The sequence below is a fragment of the Labrus bergylta genome, chromosome 16, assembly GCF_963930695.1.
Source record: "Labrus bergylta chromosome 16, fLabBer1.1, whole genome shotgun sequence".
Lineage (NCBI taxonomy): Eukaryota > Metazoa > Chordata > Actinopteri > Labriformes > Labridae > Labrus > Labrus bergylta.
Window position 1 is genome coordinate 4882890 of NC_089210.1, and position 27195 is coordinate 4910084.

The 27195-nt window shown below is 39.3% G+C and overlaps 2 protein-coding genes across 5 annotated transcripts; both read right to left on the reverse strand.

Annotated features, from left to right (window-relative positions):
- Positions 1 to 347: 347 nt before the first annotated feature.
- On the reverse strand, positions 348 to 3499 carry LOC136183063 (uncharacterized). Of its 3 annotated transcripts, XM_065964938.1 has the most exons (4): positions 3482 to 3499; positions 3145 to 3206; positions 2716 to 2788; positions 348 to 2268 (listed from the first exon to the last, which is right to left on the reverse strand). In XM_065964938.1, exons 2-4 carry the CDS (start codon positions 3163 to 3165, stop codon positions 1304 to 1306), a joined length of 1059 nt encoding a protein of 352 aa, XP_065821010.1. In that variant the 5' UTR covers positions 3166 to 3206; positions 3482 to 3499; the 3' UTR covers positions 348 to 1303. The 3 variants fall into 3 exon arrangements, with proteins under 3 accessions (XP_065821010.1, XP_065821011.1, XP_065821012.1); XM_065964939.1 differs by lacking the exon at positions 3482 to 3499 and having other exon boundaries at positions 3145 to 3457; XM_065964940.1 differs by lacking the exons at positions 2716 to 2788; positions 3482 to 3499 and having other exon boundaries at positions 3145 to 3455.
- A 19876-nt stretch (positions 3500 to 23375) lies between these two features.
- LOC136183062 (uncharacterized) lies at positions 23376 to 26281 on the reverse strand. Of its 2 annotated transcripts, XM_065964936.1 has the most exons (3): positions 26116 to 26281; positions 25724 to 25796; positions 23376 to 25276 (listed from the first exon to the last, which is right to left on the reverse strand). In XM_065964936.1, the coding sequence occupies exons 1-3, from the start codon at positions 26134 to 26136 to the stop codon at positions 24312 to 24314; spliced, it is 1059 nt and encodes a 352-aa protein (XP_065821008.1). In that variant the 5' UTR covers positions 26137 to 26281; the 3' UTR covers positions 23376 to 24311. The 2 variants fall into 2 exon arrangements, with proteins under 2 accessions (XP_065821008.1, XP_065821009.1); XM_065964937.1 differs by lacking the exon at positions 25724 to 25796 and having other exon boundaries at positions 26116 to 26280.
- Positions 26282 to 27195: the final 914 nt, after the last annotated feature.

The window sequence follows — 27195 nt, forward strand, 5'->3', positions numbered from 1 at the left end:
CTGATGCTGCCCCCTGCTGGTCAACTGCACCACAAGACACTGACACCTGCATCAAGCTATCCTAACCCAAAAATAATGTTTGAGATTTTAAATCTCGGTCAAATTCTTCTCAGGAAACTGTTACATTCTGCTTTGTGTTAAATTGGATATTTCACAGCTTCCTGTTCTAACAGGATATGAAATGATCCAAGAAAAATGTCAGATATATGTGTGTGTTATATCAGTAATCACAAAAAAACCCACTTCACATGGATCTGCAGAGAGAGACGAAAAGAAGGGAAAATGGAAGAGTGAGGGTTTAAATAAAAGGTTAAAAAAGAAGACAGGATTTACATTATACTGACAGATGCAGGTCTGAATCAGAGAATTTGGCAGATTCATTTATTATCGCACATAATATGTCACATTTTAAAACTGAAATTTCAAACACAGATAGAACAAGAGAGTCTTAATAACCCATTACATTTTAAGATTGAAGATTAAGATTTTACTTTTATTGATCCCTGCAAGGGGAAAGTTCTGTTTTTACACTCTGTAAGTCATGCAACACACACATAGGCTGAAATATATACACACATGCACAAACAGGATCCTATGGACATGCACTAATGGAGAGATGTCAGAGTGACGGAGCGGCCCACAGCGGGCGCTCCTGAGCTGGTGGTGGGGAGGGGGTTTGGTGCCTTGCTCAAGGGCACCTCAGCAGTGCTCAGGAAGTAATCTGGCACCTCTCCAGCTACCAGACCAACTTCCATGTTTGGTCCGCACCAGGACATGGACCGGCAACCCTCTGGTTTCCAACCCGAGTCCCTACAGACTGAGCTACTGCCGCCCCAATTTTAAGGACATCCTTGAGATTGAGGCCGAAGAACTGAGTCGTCCAAATGATTAGCTTACTTTAAACATTATCAAAGAACTGGCATGTCCAACTAGAAAACAAATCAGTCAAAAACAACACATCAGATCCAAAGAAGTCCAAATCGAAAGAGCTATGGAACAGAGAAAAAATCCTCAAGACGATGGAAGATTTAAGCGAGTCAAATCATACAAAAGATCACGAGAGCTTGATTGAAAAGATCATCAGGGGCACGATGAGTCACAATAGAAATGATCAGGAATCAAATTGAAATGCAATTTGATAAATCAAAGTCCAAATACTGATACAGAGTCCAGTGAAGGTAGAGACATCGACAAGAAGATCGAGTAAAATGTCTTGGGACCATGACCAGGCTTCATTACCACAGCGTGTGTCCTGTCACAGTTTGGTTCAACTCAATGTGTTTTTTTTCTGTTGGTTGAGCTCTCAGTTGACACTGAAGGAGCCTGTAAGACGAACCAGCTGTGGCAGATTCTGTCCTAAATCACTGAAATACTCCTGAATATTAAGCTTCTGTCTGTGGTACCTGTGATCATAATATGCCTCAAAGTATTTCTCGTAGTCGACACCTAAATCCAGAAAATAATACTTTGAATCTTCAACCTGCATAACCTTGATAAAAGGGTCAAGTAAATCGAGTCTGTTTGTCTTTCCCTTTATCATTTCCTTGTGTTTTTCAAAAAGTGTGTCCAGATCTCTTTGGTACACTGTGATGAGACTCTGTATCGGGTTGCAGGTTTGATTCTCTCCGAGTCTCTCCAGGTGAATCAGCATCTCGATGTGGAAGGCTGCTCCATTCACCCACACCTTTAAAGACTGATTCGACATGTGCCCGTCGCTCACCATGGAGTTCTTCAACTTGGTGAGAGCGAGACTCAGCTGGCTTTCGATCCGCTCAAGGTCGCTCCTCAGCTTGTTTCTGTTCTCAAAGTGCATTGTGAATCTCTTCAAACACTCGTCGATCAGATCCCAGACCTCGGAGGTCTTCTCCTCTGCTAACACTGATCGCAGAGCCTCTTTAATGCTCTCCTCAGGCGGACTGAATGAAACCATGTCAATGATGATGGCGATGGCCAGTGCTCCAAGTCCAGCTATAGCAGCAGACTTAGTGAATGCGGCCAGCTTCTCTGCCAGGTTCTTAATCCAGTCTGCAGCGCAGTCGGCCGCTTGCATTTTCCTGGTTTCGTAATGTTGTCTGAGGTTGTCTGTAGACGACTGACTGGTGTACATCACTAAGTGCTTCTCAACTCCTAGATCTGGACCATCCTTTAGCTTTTTCACAAAACGGTCCAGTTCGGCCTTCTCATACTCCCTGAACAGCTCCTGCATACGTCTCCACACATCACCCATCGTCTTGTTTTCAGATGAAAGTTGAAAATTTCTGTTCATCACTGCAACACACAAATAAATATAGAGTGAACACTGACATCCTGATATACCTGGGCATTGTAGCTGCATTTAGCATATTGATGTAGCCTACATGACGAGTAAGACACTGACTGAGATCACCTGATAGAATTACATTTGTAAAAATCCGGAGATCTTTTCCATTCTAGGACTTTTATTGTTTAATGTCATGAGTGTAATAAATGATTTAACCTCCCCTTCCCCCCTCTTTAGCTTTGGCCTCAGTATAATACTGTTGCATTGAACCTGTTAGCATGATAACATGTCCTGACACCTTCAAACTATAGCCTTAGTTTGTTAACTTAACTAAAATAATATAAAATATGAACCTGTGAGTTTTAAGTTTTGCTTTATCATCTTGGTACCATGAACATGACCTTGGCTTTAAGCCTTCATGTTTAGCCTCTGAATGTTAGTCTGATATAACCTACTGTTCTTGGTGTAACGGATGTGGTCAGGGGAGTGAAGAAAACCAGACTTTGACTGTTTTCCAGCTTTTATTTTCTGCAGAAGACAAAAGAACATTCAATGTGCCTTCTGGACATTTGTTTTCTGCACCTCTGCTCCCTCAGCAATGCAAAACGGCACTGTGTGAGCTCAAAACACATTTATATTACATAGAAATATATTACAATCATCATTTCAATATTTTAACTATATGTAAATATTTATAACCAAGAGCTGCTACAAATGGCTGAAAAACTTCGGTTTTACAGTGTAAAATAACAATAAATCTCATTAAAAAAACATGAGAAACAGTATACCAAATGGTAAAACAGTGACACCTAGTGGACAAAATAAACGACAACATGCGGCTGTAAAACGAAACAGAAAGTATGAAAATACAAGGAAAAACATACCTGCAGAAGACAAAAGAACATTCAATGTGCCTTCTGGACATTCGTTTTCTGCACCTCTGCTCCTACACATGCAAAATAAATATTATTTTAACTGAGAATATCTGCGGCACGTCAATCACGTGACACAGGCGCTGTAGGATATCACACAATTCGCGCCAAAACCGCTACATTAAAACAGTCTCCAAAGTGATATAAAACTCTCAAAACCTAAACAAAATCACTGATTAACATCGTATTACTATCAGTTTATAAAATAAACTGAACATTACAACTTAAATCACTTATTTTCCACAGTAAATAAGGTAATGATGCAGCAACGTTTTTACATACAACTCACCCTCAGCAATGCAAAACGGCACTGAGGGACAGATGGAAGGAGCTACGGTAACCCAGGAGGTACAGAAGCCGCAAAGTGCCAAAAAAAACACTCAAAGGAACTCAAAGGAAACATAAATTTGATAAAATAACAGTAAATATACATAACTCGTTAAGATAAAATTCACAAATACTTAACAGAAATAAATTATAAATGAAATCTCAAGTATAAATTGTAAACTGTACTCAAAAATAAAGTGCATTTTAACTCCGTTACATTGGACCTTGTAGTTTTAGCCTCTGTTGGCATGACAACGTGTCTACGGTCCTTTGTGCATCAGTGTGATAGGATCATGATAGAGCCAGAGCCTGTCTTGAATATCTTCATGTTATACCAGCCTCATCTGTTTGCATGATAACCCCCCGGGACCTCAAAGCTCAAGTTTTAGCGTGTCGTGGTTACCATGATAATATGTAGGTTACTGAAGCCCTTTAGTTTTAGTCTACATCTGTAATCACAACACCATGACCTTTAATTTGTATCATCCTCACAGGTCTAAAAATGATTCCTCAAGCTGCTTTGTATCTCTTTGTGCCATTCAGTAACTTAAAGGTGTTTAAGTTGTTTGTTTGTCAAGTGACGAGGATTTTATAGTTTTGCTGACGTAGGCATTCACTCCACAGAGAATGTTTTCAAACGGAAGAGCAGTCACTATGCACATTTATAACACAATATTTAGAATTTCAATACTTTGTACTCAAATGTCGAGATTTGGACTTGAGTTGATCCAGAACATTACTTAATACTCAAATACAGAGGTTTAGAGTTGAAAAAAGTGGTTTAGGGTTTAGTTACTCTTTAAAACCTCGGTTTGAGAGTTGTATGACGTATTCAATGACATCATTAAAGGAACATGTCATTCCCTAATCTCTCTCTCCCTGATTTCCAACTCCATCCACTGACCTCTCTCTCCATAAAAGGCGCAAGAGCCCCTATATATATATATATATATATATATATATATATATATATATATATATATATATATATATATATATATATATATATATATATATATATATATATCTCTCTCTCTCTCTCTCTCTCTCTCTCTCTCTCTCTCTCTTTCTCGTAAAGAGGAGACCACCTGGGTCCCCTCTTACGCCTTCTACTGACAGGACAGTGCCAGTATAGAGGTGACTCTACCTGACACTGAACCTGATCTAACCAGGTGTTTGAGCTCCACTTCTCCTCTTTGGGAGTGGTACTCTGACAGCTCACACGGGTCTGCACTATGAGTCAGAGCTTATTGATTTGAGAGGAAAAGAAAGAGTGATAGAGAGAAAGAGGGAGAGAAAGATAGAGATCCAGCTCCAAAAGAGGAGAGTGGGGAGCTCAAACACTCTTATTGGAGCCTGTCCTGACAGTGGGGACCTTTGGGGGTCCCCTACGTCTTACTGGCAGGACGCGGATCGAACGTGCTGCTGTATTTTGGTGTATTTGAATCCATGGTTACTAAGCTAGATAGGATAATTTTTATTTATTTTGAGGAAGACCAAAGTATGATTTGGCCATTTATGTCGGCTAGAATACTGCTTGGGAAAGTTTTATTCACAAGAGTAAATATCTAAAGAGCCTACTTTCAACGTTTTCCATAAGGAGCTATGTGACTATTTCCAAAGACTTGGTAAAGACTTTTCAGAGATTAGACTGAAGGCTTGTTAAACGAGATTCACTTACTGTTCTTATAAAAAAGTAGCCTATAGAATTACCTATAAAGTGCTCTGGCAATGGATGAAAAAGGTGAATTGACTAAATAGTAGGCTAATATGTATTTGATTTGTATTATTCTTTTTGTATTTTTATGTTTTTTAAATAATTTGTTTATGTTTTAAGATGAGGTTTTGAGATAAGCCCACATTGGTTTCTTCCTCACCTGGACATGTGACTTTTTTGTTGGTCTGACATTTCTTTCAGCAATGTGCAAATTAACTAATAATTATGGAAGCCCAAACCGGACCTCCATACATCTCATTTAAGTCTTTAATATCATGATAACAAGTAAATTGTGGTTGTTTTCTCGAGATCACAATGCATGTGCTGCTATAGACTGCTGGAGGACCTGGGACATTCTCTCTGGGTTCTAGTCTGACCTGGTCTCCTTTACACTCTTTTCCCCACTCTCTCGCTCACCCCTAGGTCCTACTCTACCCACTGTCCTATCAAATAAAGGCATAACCACCATGAATAGAGTTTGTAACAGTAGTGCATGTAACCTCTTTTTCTAAAATAAAGCCAGTGCAGAAGGGCCTTCTTGGAGGGGGTAAGAACAGAATAACTTATGGTGCCACCATCTGCCCAAATGGTACTACATTTAAAACTACACTTCCTGAGGTCCACAGCAAAAGGCTTGCTAAGGATGCAGTGGATCGAGTCAAATGTTATTGAGTTACATATGACAGACAGGAAGACAGATAGACAGATCCCACCCTTTACAGTTAGCTGTTAGCTCAGCGTAGTGGATGAATGGACTGCAGAAGATTTCAGACTTAAGGCATCCATTGTAACTCAAAACCACACAGAAACAGAAAGTCTGATGCCGCCCCCTGCTGGTCAACTGTTATACTGCACTGGTCAAAAGACACTGACACCTGCATCAAGATATCCAAACCCAAAAATAATGTTTGAGACGGGCTGGAGGGTGAAGTGATAGATTAGCAGTTGGGGGGGAATATAAAATTAAACAAAAAACAACAAACATCAGAAGCATGATACTGAGAATGTCAGTAAAAATACAATGAAGTAAACACGTGACATGTGGCTCCTTTCCTGCATGTCATTCCCCGCTCTCTCTCTCTCTCTCTCTCCCTGATTTCCAACTCTATCCACTGTCCTCTCTCTCCATCAAAGGCACAAAAAGCTTTCTTTAAAAAAGAAAAAAAAAGAAGCATAAGTAAGTATAAGAAAATAATTGAAGTTAAATGCTGAATTTCATGAACCAGCTAAATGAAACTTATTTTATGTAGCAGTTAATAAACTGCACTATGAGTCAGAGCTTATTGATTTGAGAGGAAAAGAAAGAGTGATAGAGAGAAAGAGGGAGAGAAAGATAGAGATCCAGCTCCAAAAGAGGAGAGTGGGGAGCTCAAACACTCTTATTGAAGCCTGTCCTGACAGTGGGGACCTTTGGGGGTCCCCTACGTCTTACTGGCAGGACGGTGCCAGTATAGATCCACCAGCACCTGGCTCTTGGCGAGCCTTGGTCTATACAGACCATGCTGGTGACTCTACCTGACACTTAGGGCCTCAACCTGGATCTAGCCAGGTGATAGAGCTCCACATCTCCTCTTTGGAAGTGGTACTCTGACTGCTCACACGGGTCCTATCTATAACCTCGGTTTGAGAGTTGTATGACGTACTCAGTGACGTCATTAAAGGAACAGCGCGGATCGAACGTGCCGCTGTATTTTGGTGTATTTGAATCCATGGTTACTAAGCTAGATAGGATCATTATAAATAAAATAACAAATAGGTCTCTTATGTTGAATTGTAAATAGGCTACAATAAGCCCATGACACTCCTGATAACACTCCCGTTTTGTATGAATGGAGATACAACGTTACCAGATCGTCTATTCATCAAGATGCACACACCCAATCCAAAACTACAAAACTTAAACCCGGCTGCACTCTGCGCACGCGCAAAGCGAGAAGAAGGTTTGATAACATTTATTTGTGTACTATTGTGTAACTTAATTAAAGTCATAAAAACACTCATTTGCTTCTTTCACATCAATATCTAATTCTGTTTGAAATATATGTTGCTATGGTAACAGTGATTGTTACAAATGAAAAGGACAGTAAAACACTCAAGCACCTGCTGTCTATTCATGGGTACCAAAAAGTAGAATCTGTGGACCTGTCTGCACCTCTTTTACTGTGTGTTTGCTCTTCTGTCTTAGAAACAACAGAGTTCTCCTCCATGTGTGTCACTGTGCTCAAATGTCTGCACCAGTTGTTGATGCACACTGAGGCTTTTCAGGATAGAAGAAAGACAAGACTGCAGAAATAATAATATTTGTGAAAAACTGAATTTACTCAAGATGATTTATTTTCTTTATTTGGAACATTTTTTTGTTCAAGGTCAAAATATCATAAAATCCCAATACTTATAGCAGTAATAGACCTACTCACAGAAAAAATACTGAGCATTAGTCTACCTCAAATGCAAAAATCTTTAATTATTTGATAATATAATATATGGAAAGAGGAGCTAAAGTGATAAGAGAGTTAATGTTACACAGTGAGTGATATTGGGTATAATTGAAGCTAATCATTTGTCTGAGGGTTCTCTTTTAAAGGAATTAATTAAACACCCCTAAATAAGTTACATCTGAGCCCTTTTGGATCAAATGTATGTCAGGGTTGGTGCTGAAAGTACTAACACGACTGAATGAAATGAACCAGCTATACAAGTAAAAATACTCCTTCAAAGCTGATTTTAGAAAAAGTGGCGCGCCCCATGGAGGCTAAGGTCCTCCAAGTGGGCGGCCCAGGATGAAATCCAACCTGTGGCTCCTTTCCCACATGTCATTCCCTAATCTCTCTCTCCCTGATTTCCAACTATATCCACTGTCCTATCTCTCCATCAAAGGCAGAAAAAGCCCCAAAATAAATATATATACATAAAAAAAAGAAGCATAAGTAAGTAAAAGAAAATAATTGAAGTTAAATGCTGAATTTCATGAACCAGCTAAATGAAACTTATTTTGTGTAGCAGTTAATAAACTGCACTATGAGTCAGAGCTTATTGATTTGAGAGGAAAAGAAAGAGCGATAGAGAGAGAGAGGGAGAGAAAGATAGAAATCCAGCTCCTAAAGAGGACAAGAGCTCAAACACTCTGGAGCCTGGCCTGACAGTGGGGACCTTTGGGGGTCCCCAACTGGCATGACGGTGCCAGTAGAGATCCACCAGCACCTGGCTCTCGGCGAGCTCCACATTTCCTCTTTGGAAGTGGTACTCTGACTGTTCACACGGGTCCTATTCATAACCTCGGTTTGAGAGTTGTATGACGTATTCAATGACGTCATTAAAGGAACAGCGCGGATCGAACGCGCTGTTGTCTTCATGTGTTCCCATGGTTACTAAGCTTGAAGATTCTAAATAAACAAAAACAATTCAAATTTCAACCCTGCTGTGCCCGCGACCAAGGGCTGAGCACGACTGCACTCTGCGCAAGCGCAAAGGCGAGAAGAGCAGACAGCTGGATGAATACTTTCTGAGTCGTCAGTGTAAGCCTGTATTGATTTGGAGGAGTGTATATCGCACTTTAAGTCATTAAAAACAAGCGTTTTGTCAAAGTCAACTTCTTTTACAAATTTCACTTCAATCTATCATTCAGAACCTTTATGTTTGCAATAGGTCTACATGTTGCTATGGTAACAGCAAGCCTAATTGTTGCTAATGCAAAGGATCCATTACAATTTCACAAAACACAGCGTGATAAATTGCGATGTTATTTGTATATAAGATACATTTTTTTTAATTAAGTATAAAGTGTGTTTCTATTGACTTAGGTCTACTTGATTCACACAACCCTATAGATAGATAGATAGATAGATAGATAGATAGATAGATAGATAGAGAGATAGATAGATAGAGAGATCGATAGATAGATAGATGATAGATAGATAGATAGATAGATAGATAGATAGATGATAGATAGATAGATAGATAGATGATAGATAGATAGATAGATAGATAGATAGATAGATGATAGATAGATAGATAGATAGATAGATAGATAGATGATAGATGATAGATAGATGATAGATAGATAGATAGATAGATGATAGATAGATAGATAGATAGATAGATAGATAGATGATAGATAGATAGATAGATAGATAGATAGATAGATAGAGAGATAGAGAGATAGATAGATAGATAGATAGATGATAGATAGATAGATAGATAGATAGATAGATAGATAGATAGATAGATAGATAGATACTTTATTGATCCAGAGGGAAATTCAAAGCATCCAGTAGCAGGTTACAAAGACATGACATGAAACATTTGTTACAAATTAAACTACAAAACTGACGCCCCCCCTCACATACATATATATTAAAAAAAGATTTAAAGAATACCCCTAGATGAATCAAACTTAAAACTGTACAATTAAAATAGACTTATACAAGAAATGTACATAACCCATGCAGGGATAAAAAATATATGTGTAATTTAAAGCAAGAACCTAAAAACAGTTGAGGAAAAAAATCTGTAATTAGACCTGAATTAATAATAATAATAATAATAATAATAATAATAATAATTTTTTTTAAAATGTGCCCGTCCCTCACCATGGAGTTCTTCAACTTGGTGAGAGCGAGACTCAGCTGGCTTTCGATCCGCTCAAGGTCGCTCCTCAGCTTGTTTCTGTTCTCAAAGTGCATTGTGAATCTCTTCAAACACTCGTCGATCAGATCCCAGACCTCGGAGGTCTTCTCCTCTGCTAACACTGATCGCAGAGCCTCTTCAATGCTCTCCTCAGGCGGACTGAATGAAACCATGTCAATGATGATGGCGATGGCCAGTGCTCCAAGTCCAGCTATATCAGCAGACTTAGTGAATGCGGCCAGCTTCTCTGCCAGGTTCTTAATCCAGTCTGCAGCGCAGTCGGCCGCTTGCATTTTCCTGGTTTCGTAATGTTGTCTGAGGTTGTCTGTAGACGACTGACTGGTGTACATCACTAAGTGCTTGTTAACTCCTAGATCTGGACCATCCTTTAGACTTTCCATTAAACGGTCCAGTTCGGCCTTCTCACGCTCCTCACGGCTCCACACATCACCCATCGTCTTGTTTTCAGATGAAAGTTGAAAATTTCTGTTTATCACTGCAACACACAAATAAATATAGAGTGAACACTGACATCCTGATATACCTGGGCATTGTAGCTGCATTTAGCATATTGATGTAGCCTACATGACGAGTAAGACACTGACTGAGATCACCTGATAGAATTACATTTGTAAAAATCCGGAGATCTTTTCCATTCTAGGACTTTTATTGTTTAATGTCATGAGTGTAATAAATGATTTAACCTCCCCTTCCCCCCTCTTTAGCTTTGGCCTCAGTATAATACTGTTGCATTGAACCTGTTAGCATGATAACATGTCCTGACACCTTCAAACTATAGCCTTAGTTTGTTAACTTAACTAAAATAATATAAAATATGAACCTGTGAGTTTTAAGTTTTGCTTTATCATCTTGGTACCATGAACATGACCTTGGCTTTAAGCCTTCATGTTTAGCCTCTGAATGTTAGTCTGATATAGCCTACTGTTCTTGGACCTTGTAGTTTTAGCCTCTGTTGGCATGACAACGCGTCTACGGTCCTTTGTGCATCAGTGTGATAGGATCATGATAGAGCCAGAGCCTGTCTTGAATATCTTCATGTTATACCAGCCTCATCTGTTTGCATGATAACCCCCCGGGACCTCAAAGCTCAAGTTTTAGCGTGTCGTGGTTACCATGATAATATGTAGGTTACTGAAGCCCTTTAGTTTTAGTCTACATCTGTAATCACAACACCATGACCTTTCATTTGTATCATCCTCACAGGTCTAAAAATGATTCATTTAACCCCATGCACTCAAACAATAAGAGGCTAGACTATTAAACTTATTTATATCCTCACTTATTTATCTGTTTTCACACCCAACTCCTGACCATTATAATAACTTTGAGCTTAAAAAAAAAGCCTACACGTCCAACAGATCTCTTCCATCAGGCTATGAAAGATTTCAGTTTTGATCAGCGTGTTAATAAAAAACAAATGACGACTAAACATGAAGCTTTAAGACTGCTAGGTTAGTTATTTACCTCAGCTCTCGTCGAGATGTCCCCGGGATTTGACTGCGGTGGGATACGTCGGGACGTTAACTTGGTTTTTACAACATCAGTGAAAGTGAAAGTAAAATCTGACTGCCGCAGTCCTCAATAATTGACATCAACATTAACCTGCACATGAACCCAACACGGACCTGCTTAGCCTACCTATAGCCTGTTTAAATGTGGTTCTTTATAGGCTATTATTATTATTATTATTATTATTATTATTATTATTATTATTATTATTATTATTATTATTATTATGTAGAGTATGGGTCTGAATTCACGTGACGATGACTAAGGCTTTTTGATATCAGCCTTTCTTCCATTTCTTTAGACTACTTTAGATACTTTTCCCCTCACTTTCTCATTTAGGCAAAAGAGATGTGTTGTTTGGTGATTTTGAGGAAGACCAAAGTATGATTTGGCCATTTATGTAGGCTAGAATACTGCTTGGGAAAGTTTTATTCACAAGAGTAAATATCTAAAGAGCCTACTTTCAACGTTTTCCATAAGGAGCTATGTGACTATTTCCAAAGACTTGGTGAAGACTTTTCAGAGATTAGACTGAAGGCTTGTTAAACGAGATTCACTTACTGTTCTTATAAAAAAGTAGCCTATAGAATTACCTATAAAGTGCTCTGGCAATGGATGAAAAAGGTGAATAGACTAAATAGTAGGCTAATATGTATTTGATTTGTATTATTCTTTTTGTATTTTTATGTTTTTTAAATAATTTGTTTATGTTTTAAGATGAGGTTTTGAGATAAGCCCACATTGGTTTCTTCCTCACCTGGACATGTAACCATCTGCCCAAATGATACTACATTTAAAACTACACTTCCTGAGGTCCACAGCAAAAGGCTTGCTAAGGATGCAGTGGATCGGGTCAAATGTTATTGAGTTACATATGACAGACAGGAAGACAGATAGACAGATCCCACCCTTTACAGTTAGCTGTTAGCTCAGCATAGTGGATGAATGGACTGCAGAAGATTTCAGACTTAAGGCATCCATTGTAACTCAAAACCACATAACACTACAGATGTGAAGACATTATGTCATAATATAACAACACATGAATGCTATAAAGCAATATACATTTTACAACACGCTACAAATAAGTATCTGATCTGATCAGTGGCTAAACGTTTCTTAAAAAAAGATTCACTTCAGCTCAGAAAGATTTGTCCCGATGTGACCCCAGGTCCAATTAAACTCTGGGGAAGCTTTCCTATCAGCTTAAAACTGATCCAAGAAAATGAAAATAAAAAACAGATCAACACAAAGATCAAGTGGGAGAAGTCAACCTTCTGGACTTCCTGCCAAAAAAACAAAAAACAGTTCCTCTTTCACCCAAAAGACTGCTGAGCAGGTGTTGATGAACTTGAACCCAAACTATAATCTTGTTTATGATACCTTTAAGTCTATAAACCTCTCAAATATAATGTGCAACACAGAAAGTCTGATGCTGCCCCCTGCTGGTCAACTGCACCACAAGACACTGACACCTGCATCAAGCTATCCTAACCCAAAAATAATGTTTGAGATTTTAAATCTCGGTCAAATTCTTCTAAGGAAACTGTTACATTCTGCTTTGTGTTAAATTGGATATTTCACAGCTTCCTGTTCTAACAGGATATGAAATGATCCAAGAAAAATGTCAGATATATATGTGTGTTATATCAGTAATCACAAAAAAACCCACTTCACATGGATCTGCAGAGAGAGACGAAAAGAAGGGAAAATGGAAGAGTGAGGGTTTAAATAAAAGGTTAAAAAAGAAGACAGGATTTACATTATACTGACAGATGCAGGTCTGAATCAGAGAATTTGGCAGATTCATTTATTATCGCACATAATATGTCACATTTTAAAACTGAAATTTCAAACACAGATAGAACAAGAGAGTCTTAATAACCCATTACATTTTAAGATTTAAGATTAAGATTTTACTTTTATTGATCCCTGCAAGGGGAAAGTTCTGTTTTTACACTCTGTAAGTCATGCAACACACACATAGGCTGAAATATATACACACATGCACAAACAGGATCCTATGGACATGCACTAATGGAGAGATGTCAGAGTGACGGAGCTGCCCACAGCGGGCGCTCCTGAGCTGGTGGTGGGGAGGGGGTTTGGTGCCTTGCTCAAGGGCACCTCAGCAGTGCTCAGGAAGTAATCTGGCACCTCTCCAGCTACCAGACCAACTTCCATGTTTGGTCCGCACCAGGACTTGGACCGGCGACCCTCCGGTTTCCAACCCGAGTCCCTACAGACTGAGATACTGCCGCCCCAATTTTAAGGACATCCTTGAGATTGAGGCCGAAGAACTGAGTCGTCCAAATGATTAGCTTACTTTAAACATTATCAAAGAACTGGCATGTCCAACTAGAAAACAAATCAGTCAAAAACAACACATCAGATCCAAAGAAGTCCAAATCAAAAGAGCTATGGAACAGAGAAAAAATCCTCAAGACGATGGAAGATTTAAGCGAGTCAAATCATACAAAAGATCACGAGAGCTTGATTGAAAAGATCATCAGGGGCACGATGAGTCACAATAGAAATGATCAGGAATCAAATTGAAATGCAATTTGATAAATCAAAGTCCAAATACTGATACAGAGTCCAGTGAAGGTAGAGACATCAACAACAAGATCGAGTAAAATGTCTTGGGACCATGACCAGGCTTCATTACCACAGCGTGTGTCCTGTCACAGTTTGGTTCAACTCAATGTGTTTTTTTTCTGTTGGTTGAGCTCTCAGTTGACACTGAAGGAGCCTGTAAGACGAACCAGCTGTGGCAGATTCTGTCTTAAATCACTGAAATACTCCTGAATATTAAGCTTCTGTCTGTGGTACCTGTGATCATAATATGCCTCAAAGTATTTCTCGTAGTCGACACCTAAATCCAGAGAATAATACTCTGAATCTTCACCCAGCATAACCCTGATACAAGGGGCAAAAAAATCGAGTCTACACTTTCCCATTATCATTTCCTTGTGTTTTTCAAAAAGTGTGTCCAGATCTCTTTGGTACACTGCGATGAGATTCTGTATCGGGTCGCAGGTTTGATTCTCTCCGAGTCTCTCCAGGTGAATCAGCATCTGGATGTGGAAGGCTGCTCCATTCACCCACACCTTTAAAGACTGATTCGGCATGTGCCCGTCCCTCACCATGGAGTTCTTCAACTTGGTGAGAGCGAGACTCAGCTGGCTTTCGATCCGCTCAAGGTCGCTCCTCAGCTTGTTTCTGTTCTCAAAGTGCATTGTGAATCTCTTCAAACACTCGTCGATCAGATCCCAGACCTCGGAGGTCTTCTCCTCTGCTAACACTGATCGCAGAGCCTCTTCAATGCTCTCCTCAGGCGGACTGAATGAAACCATGTCAATGATGATGGCGATGGCCAGTGCTCCAAGTCCAGCTATATCAGCAGACTTAGTGAATGCGGCCAGCTTCTCTGCCAGGTTCTTAATCCAGTCTGCAGCGCAGTCGGCCGCTTGCATTTTCCTGGTTTTGTAATGTTGTCTGAGGTTGTCTGTAGACGACTGACTGGTGTACATCACTAAGTGCTTTTCAACTCCTAGATCTGGACCATCCTTTAGACTTTCCACAAAACGGTCCAGTTCGGCCTTCTCATGCTCCTCACGGCTCCACACATCACCCATCGTCTTGTTTTCAGATGAAAGTTGAAAATTTCTGTTTATCACTGCAACACACAAATAAATATAGAGTGAACACTGACATCCTGATATACCTGGGCATTGTAGCTGCATTTAGCATATTGATGTAGCCTACATGACGAGTAAGACACTGACTGAGATCACCTGATAGAATTACATTTGTAAAAATCCGGAGATCTTTTCCATTCTAGGACTTTTATTGTTTAATGTCATGAGTGTAATAAATGATTTAACCTCCCCTTCCCCCCTCTTTAGCTTTGGCCTCAGTATAATACTGTTGCATTGAACCTGTTAGCATGATAACATGTCCTGACACCTTCAAACTATAGCCTTAGTTTGTTAACTTAACTAAAATAATATAAAATATGAACCTGTGAGTTTTAAGTTTTGCTTTATCATCTTGGTACCATGAACATGACCTTGGCTTTAAGCCTTCATGTTTAGCCTCTGAATGTTAGTCTGATATAGCCTACTGTTCTTGGACCTTGTAGTTTTAGTCTCTGTTGGCATGACAACGTGTCTACGGTCCTTTGTGCATCAGTGTGATAGGATCATGATAGAGCCAGAGCCTGTCTTGAATATCTTCATGTTATACCAGCCTCATCTGTTTGCATGATAACCCCCCGGGACCTCAAAGCTCAAGTTTTAGCGTGTCGTGGTTACCATGATAATATGTAGGTTACTGAAGCCCTTTAGTTTTAGTCTACATCTGTAATCACAACACCATGACCTTTCATTTGTATCATCCTCACAGGTCTAAAAATGATTCCTCAAGCTGCTTTGTATCTCTTTGTGCCATTCAGTAACTTAAAGGTGTTTAAGTTGTTTGTTTGTCAAGTGACGAGGATTTTATAGTTTTGCTGACGTAGGCATTCACTCCACAGAGAATGTTTTCAAACGGAAGAGCAGTCACTATGCACATTTATAACACAATATTTAGAATTTCAATACTTTGGACTCAAATGTCGAGATTTGGACTTGAGTTGATCCAGAACATTACTTAATACTCAAATACAGAGGTTTAGAGTTGAAAAAAGTGGTTTAGGGTTTAGTTACTCTTTAAAACCTCGGTTTGAGAGTTGTATGACGTATTCAATGACATCATTAAAGGAACATGTCATTCCCTAATCTCTCTCTCCCTGATTTCCAACTCTATCCACTGACCTCTCTCTCCATAAAAGGCGCATATATATATATATATATATATATATATATATATATATCTTTCTCGTAAAGAGGAGACCACCTGGGTCCCCTCTTACGCCTTCTACTGACAGGACAGTGCCAGTATAGAGGTGACTCTACCTGACACTGAACCTGATCTAACCAGGTGTTTGAGCTCCACTTCTCCTCTTTGGGAGTGGTACTCTGACAGCTCACACGGGTCTGCACTATGAGTCAGAGCTTATTGATTTGAGAGGAAAAGAAAGAGCGATAGAGAGAAAGAGGGAGAGAAAGATAGAGATCCAGCTCCTAAAGAGGAGAGTGGGGAGCTCAAACACTCTTAGTGAAGCCTGTCCTGACAGTGGGGACCTTTGGGGGTCCCCTACGTCTTACTGGCAGGACGGTGCCAGTATAGATCCACCAGCACCTGGCTCTTGGCGAGCCTTGGTCTATACAGACCATGCTGGTGACTCTACCTGACACTTAGGGCCTCAACCTGGATCTAGCCAGGTGATAGAGCTCCACATCTCCTCTTTGGAAGTGGTACTCTGACTGCTCACACGGGTCCTATCTATAACCTCGGTTTGAGAGTTGTATGACGTACTCAGTGACGTCATTAAAGGAACAGCGCGGATCGAACGTGCCGCTGTATTTTGGTGTATTTGAATCCATGGTTACTAAGCTAGATAGGATCATTATAAATAAAATAACAAATAGGTCTCTTATGTTGAATTGTAAATAGGCTACAATAAGCCCATGACACTCCTGATAACACTCCCGTTTTGTATGAATGGAGATACAACGTTACCAGATCGTTTATTCATCAAGATGCACACACCCAATCCAAAACTACAAAACTTAAACCCGGCTGCACTCTGCGCACGCGCAAAGCGAGAAGAAGGTTTGATAACATTTATTTGTGTACTATTGTGTAACTTAATTAAAGTCATAAAAACACTCATTTGCTTCTTTCACATCAATATCTAATTCTGTTTGAAATATATGTTGCTATGGTAACAGTGATTGTTACAAATGAAAAGGACAGTAAAACACTCAAGCACCTGCTGTCTATTCATGGGTACCAAAAAGTAGAATCTGTGGACCTGTCTGCACCTCTTTTACTGTGTGTTTGCTCTTCTGTCTTAGAAACAACAGAGTTCTCCTCCATGTGTGTCACTGTGCTCAAATGTCTGCACCAGTTGTTGATGCACACTGAGGCTTTTCAGGATAGAAGAAAGACAAGACTGCAGAAATAATAATATTTGTGAAAAACTGAATTTACTCAAGATGATTTATTTTCTTTATTTGGACCTTTTTTTTGTTCAAGGTCAAAATATCATAAAATCCCAATACTTATAGCAGTAATAGACCTACTCACAGAAAAAATACTGAGCATTAGTCTACCTCAAATGCAAAAATCTTTAATTATTTGATAATATAATATATGGAAAGAGTAGCTAAAGTGATAACGAGGTGGAGCGCCACATCCTCCAAGCGGGCAGCCCAGGTTGAAACCAACCTTGTTAACTTAAAAGATCCTGTGCTAATTTTATTCATCTACAGACCACCCAGACCTAACAATGTTTTGATTGCAGAGTTTTCAGAGTTTCTATCACATTTTATTTCTAAGTATGATAAAATCCTTGTTTTAGGTGATTTTAACATACATGTCTGTTGCCCCTCTCAGTCCCTTGCGGGTGAGTTTATGGATATTCTAGAATCTTTTAACCTTACTCAGGCAATACAGGAACCCACTCACTCTAAGGGCCACACACTTGATCTTGTTTTATACAGCGGTCTCTGCCCTAACAACTTTGAGACAAAGGATATCTGTGTGTCAGACCACAAACTGGTTTTATTCAGAGTGGTTCTATCTCAGCCACCTTTTATTAGCAAGGCACCTGTCCGCAGCAGGGTTTTTAACTCTACGTCTGCTAGCAAGTTTAAGGAGCTTTTTATTTCTGTCTCTTCAACTGCCTTTTACCAACATTTTAACACAGAGGAGCTGGTCTCCTCTTTTAATCTCACCTGTCAAACTGTGCTGGACTCTGTTGCTCCCTATAAAGACAAAAAACCTAACAGAGTCCCACAGCCATGGCTAAACGAACTGACTCAGGATCTAAAAAGAGACTGCAGAAGGAAAGAACGAAAATGGAAAAAAACAGGCTTGCATGTATTTTATGAAATATGGAGAGATTCAATGATACAATACCAAAAGGAAGTTAAGGACGCAAGAGCAGCATTTCATTCTAATCTGATTTTAGCCAATCATTCTAACCCCAGAATTTTATTTAAGGTTTTAGAATCAATCACCACCCCCTCCCCTTCTTATTTTACTGATCCTTCTCAGGATCTATGTGAGAAGTTTTTAACTTATTTTACTAATAAAGTCAAGGACATTAGGCAACAAATCATCCCCCCAGACCGTATTTTAGACACCAGCAGGGAACTTAACAGTTATTTTAGCAGTTTTGAGCCGGTGTCCTTCACCTTTTTATCTGAAATTTTAACCCATATGAAATCAGCTACGTGCAGCCTTGATTTTATTCCCACAACATTTCTCAAAGAGGTTTTTAACACAGTTGGACCCAGTATTTTATCCATTATTAATAGTTCCTTGGCGGAAGGTGTAGTCCCCTCTGCTTTTAAACATGCTGTGGTCCAACCACTTTTAAAGAAACCCAACCTTGATCCCACTGATTTTAACAATTTTAGACCAATCTCAAAACTTCCATTTTTATCAAAAGTTTTAGAAAAGGTGGTTTCAACACAACTTTTATCTTTTATGACTGAAAATAACCTCTTTGAGAAATTCCAATCCGGTTTTAGAGCTTGTCACAGCACAGAGACTGCCCTCCTCAAGGTAACCAATGACCTTCTTTTAGCAACAGATAGAGGGGAGGGCACAATTTTAATTCTTTTAGATCTTAGCGCAGCTTTTGATACTGTTGATCACACAATTTTAACTGATCGTCTCAGACATTGGGTTGGTTTAAAGGATACTGCACTTAGCTGGTTTTACTCTTATCTTTTAGAAAGAACCTTCGCGGTCACCATCGGTAACTACTCCTCCTCTACCTCTAACATTACCTGTGGTGTACCGCAAGGTTCGGTTTTAGGTCCCATTTTATTCTCCATTTATATGCTGCCTCTTGGCCAAATAATTGAACGCCACAATGTCTCCTTTCACTGCTACGCAGACGACACACAGATATACCTTCCTTTGAGACCTGAGGACCCTAGGAGCCTAGCTGCTGTCAGAAACTGCCTAAACGATATCAACTGCTGGATGGCGCAAAACTTTCTCCAACTGAACAATTCTAAATCTGAAATCATAGTATTCAACCCGCCAAACACCACTCATATCTCAAAGAGCATCCTCGGTCCCTTATTCACCAATGTCCAACCCACCGCCAGAAATCTAGGAGTAACATTCGATTGCAATCTCACCTTTGAATCCCATATCAAAACAGTTGTCCGATCAAGCTTCTTCCATCTACGCACCATCTCCAAAATTAAAACAACCCTAACCCAACGAGACCTTGAAAAGATCATCCACGCCCTCATCTTCTCCCGACTTGACTACTGTAACTCCCTCTTTTCCGGAATCACAAATAAGTCACTGTCTCGCCTCCAGCTGGTCCAAAATGCAGCAGCTAGGCTTCTTACTGGTTGTAACAGACGACATCACATCACTCCAATTTTAGCTTCATTACACTGGCTTCCTGTACGTTCTAGAATCGATTTTAAGATTTTACTCATTACTTTTAAAGCACGGACGGGGCTGGCTCCAAGCTATATAACAGAGTTACTGACACCATATGAGCCAGCCCGCAGTCTTAGATCCTCAGGTGGGAGCCTCCTGGTCGTTCCAAAGTCGAGACTTAAAACTAAAGGTGACCGGGCCTTTTCAGTCAGGGCCCCTCGACTTTGGAACGACCTCCCTGAGGAGATAAGACTTGCAGATTCCCTCAATTCTTTTAAATCCCTTCTTAAAACATACTTTTACAGACTTGCTTTTATGTGATGTCGTCTTCTTAATGTCTTCTCTTACTGGTTTTACTATTTTTATCTTCTTCTACTTCTTACTGTCTTTTATTTATGGTCTTATCTCGTATTTATGCTCATATCTTAATCTCCTCTTGTGTTTTAACTTGGTAATTTCTTATCTTACTTACTTTTCTATTTATGTTTCGTATTTATAGTTAATTTTTATTTTTATTAATATTATAGTTTTTTTTTTTTGATCCTTTAACCACTTGTTTTTATTTCTTTTACTGCGCTTACCTTCTCATTGCTTTTTATTTGCTTTTATCTCTTAGTTTCTTACATCTTTTTAAATCTTTGGTTCCTCTTGGTCTCAGCTCATGTTGTTGGGTTCTTGTGTTCCTGGGTTCTTATGATGGTTCTTATGATGGTTCTTATGATGGTTGGGTTATATATGTCTGGTTGTGTATCGTGCACTTTGGGTTCTTTTCTGTTGAATTGTTTTTAATTATTTTTGGTATTTTGCATCTGTTATATTCTTACTGTTGTTAATGTTTTTCTGTGTTTGGTTTAGTTTGCTTTGTTCTTGCTGTTTGTCAAAGCACTTTGTAAACCTGTGTTTTTAAAAGGTGCTATATAAATAAAGTTATTATTATTATTCCCCGCTCTCTCTCTCTCCCTGATTTCCAACTCTATCCACTGTCCTATCTCTCCATCAAAGGCACAAAAAGCCTTCTTTAAAAAAGAAAAAAAAAAGAAGCATAAGTAAGTATAAGAAAATAATTGAAGTTAAATGCTGAATTTCATGAACCAGCTAAATGAAACTTATTTTGTGTAGCAAAACTGCACTATGAGTCAGAGCTTATTGATTTGAGAGGAAAAGAAAGAGCGATAGAGAGAAAGAGGGAGAGAAAGATAGAGATCCAGCTCCTAAAGAGGAGAGTGGGGAGCTCAAACACTCTTATTGGAGCCTGTCCTGACAGTGGGGACCTTTGGGGGTCCCCTACGTCTTACTGGCAGGACGCGGATCGAACGTGCCGCTGTATTTTGGTGTATTTGAATCCATGGTTACTAAGCTAGATAGGATAATTTTTAGTGATTTTGAGGAAGACCAAAGTATGATTTGGCCATTTATGTAGGCTAGAATACTGCTTGGGAAAGTTTTATTCACAAGAGTAAATATCTAAAGAGCCTACTTTCAACGTTTTCCATAAGGAGCTATGTGACTATTTCCAAAGACTTGGTAAAGACTTTTCAGAGATTAGACTGAAGGCTTGTTAAACGAGATTCACTTACTGTTCTTATAAAAAAGTAGCCTATAGAATTACCTATAAAGTGCTCTGGCAATGGATGAAAAAGGTGAATTGACTAAATAGTAGGCTAATATGTATTTGATTTGTATTATTCTTTTTGTATTTTTATGTTTTTTAAATAATTTGTTTATGTTTTAAGATGAGGTTTTGAGATAAGCCCACATTGGTTTCTTCCTCACCTGGACATGTAACCATCTGCCCAAATGGTACTAAATTTAAAACTACACTTCCTGAGGTCCACAGCAAAAGGCTTGCTAAGGATGCAGTGGATCGAGTCAAATGTTATTGAGTTACATATGACAGACAGGAAGACAGATAGACAGATCCCACCCTTTACAGTTAGCTGTTAGCTCAGCGTAGTGGATGAATGGACTGCAGAAGATTTCAGACTTAAGACATCCATTGTAACTCAAAACCACATAACACTACAGATGTGAAGACATTATGTCATAATATAACAACACATGAATGCTATAAAGCAATATACATTTTACAACACGCTACAAATAAGTATCTGATCTGATCAGTGGCTAAACGTTTCTTAAAAAAAGATTCACTTCAGCTCAGAAAGATTTGTCCCGATGTGACCCCAGGTCCAATTAAACTCTGGGGAAGCTTTCCTATCAGCTTAAAACTGATCCAAGAAAATGAAAGTTAAAAACAGATCAACACAAAGATCAAGTGGGAGAAGTCAACCTTCTGGACTTGAGATGAGATGACATTGAGATTCAACTTTATTGTCATTACACATATACAAGTATAGAGTAACGAAATGAGGTTTGGCATCTCACCAGAAGTGCAAATAAGCAGAAAGTGCAAGAGTCTGTGCTATGTACAGTAATTACAAAATTTACAGATGTAGACTAAAAAAAGTGAATTATTAGGTATATATGGATGGCTGGATTAATGGGATGCTATAAATATAAATAAATGCTATAAATATAAGTGTATTCTTAGGATTATAATATACAGATTAAGGTGCAGTGAGCATGCTATACTAGTTTACAGATAATATAAAGAATATGGACATAATATGAACATACTATAATACAATAATACAGATGGATGAGAGATGTGTGTGTGTGACCAGGAGGAGTGGTGGGGGGATGATGGGTGTGAGGTGATATGCAGGGGAAAGGGGGGGGTCAGCAGGGTGCGGAGAGAGAGAGAGAGAGAGAGAGAGAGACAGAGTTCAGAGTTCAGGGGGTAGAGTTCAGTAGAGAAACAGCTCTGGGGAAAAAGCTGTTCCTCAGTCTGCTGGTTCTGGTCCGGAGGCTTCTGAAGCGCCTACCGGAGGGCAGGAGGGTAAACAGTCTGTGGGCAGGGTGGGAGGAGTCTTTAAGGATGCCAAGACTTCCTGCCAAAAAAAAACAAAACAGTTCCTCTTTCACCCAAAAGACTGCTGAGCAGGTGTTGATGAACTTGAACCCAAACTATAATCTTGTTTATGATACCTTTAAGTCTATAAACCTCTAAATATAATGTGCAACACAGAAAGTCTGATGCTGCCCCCTGCTGGTCAACTGCACCACAAGACACTGACACCTGCATCAAGCTATCCTAACCCAAAAATAATGTTTGAGATTTTAAATCTCGGTCAAATTCTTCTAAGGAAACTGTTACATTCTGCTTTGTGTTAAATTGGATATTTCACAGCTTCCTGTTCTAACAGGATATGAAATGATCCAAGAAAAATGTCAGATATATGTGTGTGTTATATCAGTAATCACAAAAAAACCCACTTCACATGGATCTGCAGAGAGAGACGAAAAGAAGGGAAAATGGAAGAGTGAGGGTTTAAATAAAAGGTTAAAAAAGAAGACAGGATTTACATTATACTGACAGATGCAGGTCTGAATCAGAGAATTTGGCAGATTCATTTATTATCGCACATAATATGTCACATTTTAAAACTGAAATTTCAAACACAGATAGAACAAGAGAGTCTTAATAACCCATTACATTTTAAGATTTAAGATTAAGATTTTACTTTTATTGATCCCTGCAAGGGGAAAGTTCTGTTTTTACACTCTGTAAGTCATGCAACACACACATAGGCTGAAATATATACACACATGCACAAACAGGATCCTATGGACATGCACTAATGGAGAGATGTCAGAGTGACGGAGCGGCCCACAGCGGGCGCTCCTGAGCTGGTGGTGGGGAGGGGGTTTGGTGCCTTGCTCAAGGGCACCTCAGCAGTGCTCAGGAAGTGATCTGGCACCTCTCCAGCTACCAGACCAACTTCCATGTTTGGTCCGCATCGTGACTTGGACCGGCGACCCTCCGGTTTCCAACCCGAGTCCCTACAGACTGAGCTACTGCCGCCCCAATTTTAAGGACATCCTTGAGATTGAGGCCGAAGAACTGAGTCGTCCAAATGATTAGCTTACTTTAAACATTATCAAAGAACTGGCATGTCCAACTAGAAAACAAATCAGTCAAAAACAACACATCAGATCCAAAGAAGTCCAAATCAAAAGAGCTATGGAACAGAGAAAAAATCCTCAAGACGATGGAAGATTTAAGTGAGTCAAATCATACAAAAGATCACGAGAGCTTGATTGAAAAGATCATCAGGGGCACGATGAGTCACAATAGAAATGATCAGGAATCAAATTGAAATGCAATTTGATAAATCAAAGTCCAAATACTGATACAGAGTCCAGTGAAGGTAGAGACATCAACAAGAAGATCGAGTAAAATGTCTTGGGACCATGACCAGGCTTCATTACCACAGCGTGTGTCCTGTCACAGTTTGGTTCAACTCAATGTGTTTTTTTTCTGTTGGTTGAGCTCTCAGTTGACACTGAAGGAGCCTGTAAGACGAACCAGCTGTGGCAGATTCTGTCTTAAATCACTGAAATACTCCTGAATATTAAGCTTCTGTCTGTGGTACCTGTGATCATAATATGCCTCAAAGTATTTCTCGTAGTCGACACCTAAATCCAGAAAATAATACTTTGAATCTTCAACCTGCATAACCTTGATAAAAGGGTCAAGTAAATCAAGTCTGTTTGTCTTTCCCTTTACCATTTCCTTGTGTTTTTCAAAAAGTGTGTCCAGATCTCTTTGGTACACTGTGATGAGACTCTGTATCGGGTTGCAGGTTTGATTCTCTCCGAGTCTCTCCAGGTGAATCAGCATCTCGATGTGGAAGGCTGCTCCATTCACCCACACCTTTAAAGACTGATTCGACATGTGCCCGTCGCTCACCATGGAGTTCTTCAACTTGGTGAGAGCGAGACTCAGCTGGCTTTCGATCCGCTCAAGGTCGCTCCTCAGCTTGTTTCTGTTCTCAAAGTGCATTGTGAATCTCTTCAAACACTCGTCGATCAGATCCCAGACCTCGGAGGTCTTCTCCTCTGCTAACACTGATCGCAGAGCCTCTTTAATGCTCTCCTCAGGCGGACTGAATGAAACCATGTCAATGATGATGGCGATGGCCAGTGCTCCAAGTCCAGCTATAGCAGCAGACTTAGTGAATGCGGCCAGCTTCTCTGCCAGGTTCTTAATCCAGTCTGCAGCGCAGTCGGCCGCTTGCATTTTCCTGGTTTCGTAATGTTGTCTGAGGTTGTCTGTAGACGACTGACTGGTGTACATCACTAAGTGCTTCTCAACTCCTAGATCTGGACCATCCTTTAGCTTTTTCACAAAACGGTCCAGTTCGGCCTTCTCATGCTCCCTGAACAGCTCCTGCATACGGCTCCACACATCACCCATCGTCTTGTTTTCAGATGAAAGTTGAAAATTTCTGTTCATCACTGCAACACACAAATAAATATAGAGTGAACACTGACATCCTGATATACCTGGGCATTGTAGCTGCATTTAGCATATTGATGTAGCCTACATGACGAGTAAGACACTGACTGAGATCACCTGATAGAATTACATTTGTAAAAATCCGGAGATCTTTTCCATTCTAGGACTTTTATTGTTTAATGTCATGAGTGTAATAAATGATTTAACCTCCCCTTCCCCCCTCTTTAGCTTTGGCCTCAGTATAATACTGTTGCATTGAACCTGTTAGCATGATAACATGTCCTGACACCTTCAAACTATAGCCTTAGTTTGTTAACTTAACTAAAATAATATAAAATATGAACCTGTGAGTTTTAAGTTTTGGTTTATCATCTTGGTACCATGAACATGACCTTGGCTTTAAGCCTTCATGTTTAGCCTCTGAATGTTAGTCTGATATAACCTACTGTTCTTGGTGTAACGGATGTGGTCAGGGGAGTGAAGAAAACCAGACTTTGACTGTTTTCCAGCTTTTATTTTCTGCAGAAGACAAAAGAACATTCAATGTGCCTTCTGGACATTTGTTTTCTGTGTGAGCTCAAAACATTTATATTACATAGAAATATATTACAATAATCATTTCAATATTTTAACTATATGTAAATATTTATAACCAAGAGCTGCTACAAATGGCTGAAAAACTTCGGTTTTACAGTGTATATTAACAATAAATCTCATTAAAAAAACATGAGAAACAGTATACCAAATGGTAAAACAGTGACACCTAGTGGACAAAATAAACGACAACATGCGGCTGTAAAACGAAACAGAAAGTATGAAAATACAAGGAAAAACATACCTGCAGAAGACAAAAGAACATTCAATGTGCCTTCTGGACATTCGTTTTCTGCACCTCTGCTCCTACACATGCAAAATAAATATTATTTTAACTGAGAATATCTGCGGCACGTCAATCACGTGACACAGGCGCTGTAGGATATCACACAATTCGCGCCAAAACCGCTACATTAAAACAGTCTCCAAAGTGATATAAAACTCTCAGAACCTAAACAAAATCACTGATTAACATCGTATTACTATCAGTTTATAAAATAAACTGAACATTACAACTTAAATCACTTATTTTCCACAGTAAATAAGGTAATGATGCAGCAACGTTTTTACATACAACTCACCCTCAGCAATGCAAAACGGCACTGAGGGACAGATGGAAGGAGCTACGGTAACCCAGGAGGTACAGAAGCCGCAAAGTGCCAAAAAAAACACTCAAAGGGACTCAAAGGAAACATAAATTTGATAAAATAACAGTAAATATACATAACTCGTTAAGATAAAATTCACAAATACTTAACAGAAATAAATTATAAATGAAATCTCAAGTATAAATTGTAAACTGTACTCAAAAATAAAGTGCATTTTAACTCCGTTACATTGGACCTTGTAGTTTTAGCCTCTGTTGGCATGACAACGTGTCTACGGTCCTTTGTGCATCAGTGTGATAGGATCATGATAGAGCCAGAGCCTGTCTTGAATATCTTCATGTTATACCAGCCTCATCTGTTTGCATGATAACCCCCCGGGACCTCAAAGCTCAAGTTTTAGCGTGTCGTGGTTACCATGATAATATGTAGGTTACTGAAGCCCTTTAGTTTTAGTCTACATCTGTAATCACAACACCATGACCTTTCATTTGTATCATCCTCACAGGTCTAAAAATGATTCCTCAAGCTGCTTTGTATCTCTTTGTGCCATTCAGTAACTTAAAGGTGTTTAAGTTGTTTGTTTGTCAAGTGACGAGGATTTTATAGTTTTGCTGACGTAGGCATTCACTCCACAGAGAATGTTTTCAAACGGAAGAGCAGTCACTACGCACATTTATAACACAATATTTAGAATTTCAATACTTTGTACTCAAATG

Excerpts from the sequence above, each read along its gene's own strand:
- LOC136183063 (XM_065964938.1), bottom strand. The coding sequence starts at position 3,165 with ATGTTCTTTTGTCTTCTGCAG. Across the intron at positions 2,789-3,144 it reads TGTTCTTTTGTCTTCTGCAG|AAAATAAAAGCTGGAAAACA; the intron begins GTATGTTTTTCC and ends TGTCTTCTGCAG. Across the intron at positions 2,269-2,715 it reads CATCCGTTACACCAAGAACA|TGATGAACAGAAATTTTCAA; the intron begins GTAGGTTATATC and ends TGTGTGTTGCAG.
- LOC136183062 (XM_065964936.1), bottom strand. The coding sequence starts at position 26,136 with ATGTTCTTTTGTCTTCTGCAG. Across the intron at positions 25,797-26,115 it reads TGTTCTTTTGTCTTCTGCAG|AAAATAAAAGCTGGAAAACA; the intron begins GTATGTTTTTCC and ends TGTCTTCTGCAG. Across the intron at positions 25,277-25,723 it reads CATCCGTTACACCAAGAACA|TGATGAACAGAAATTTTCAA; the intron begins GTAGGTTATATC and ends TGTGTGTTGCAG.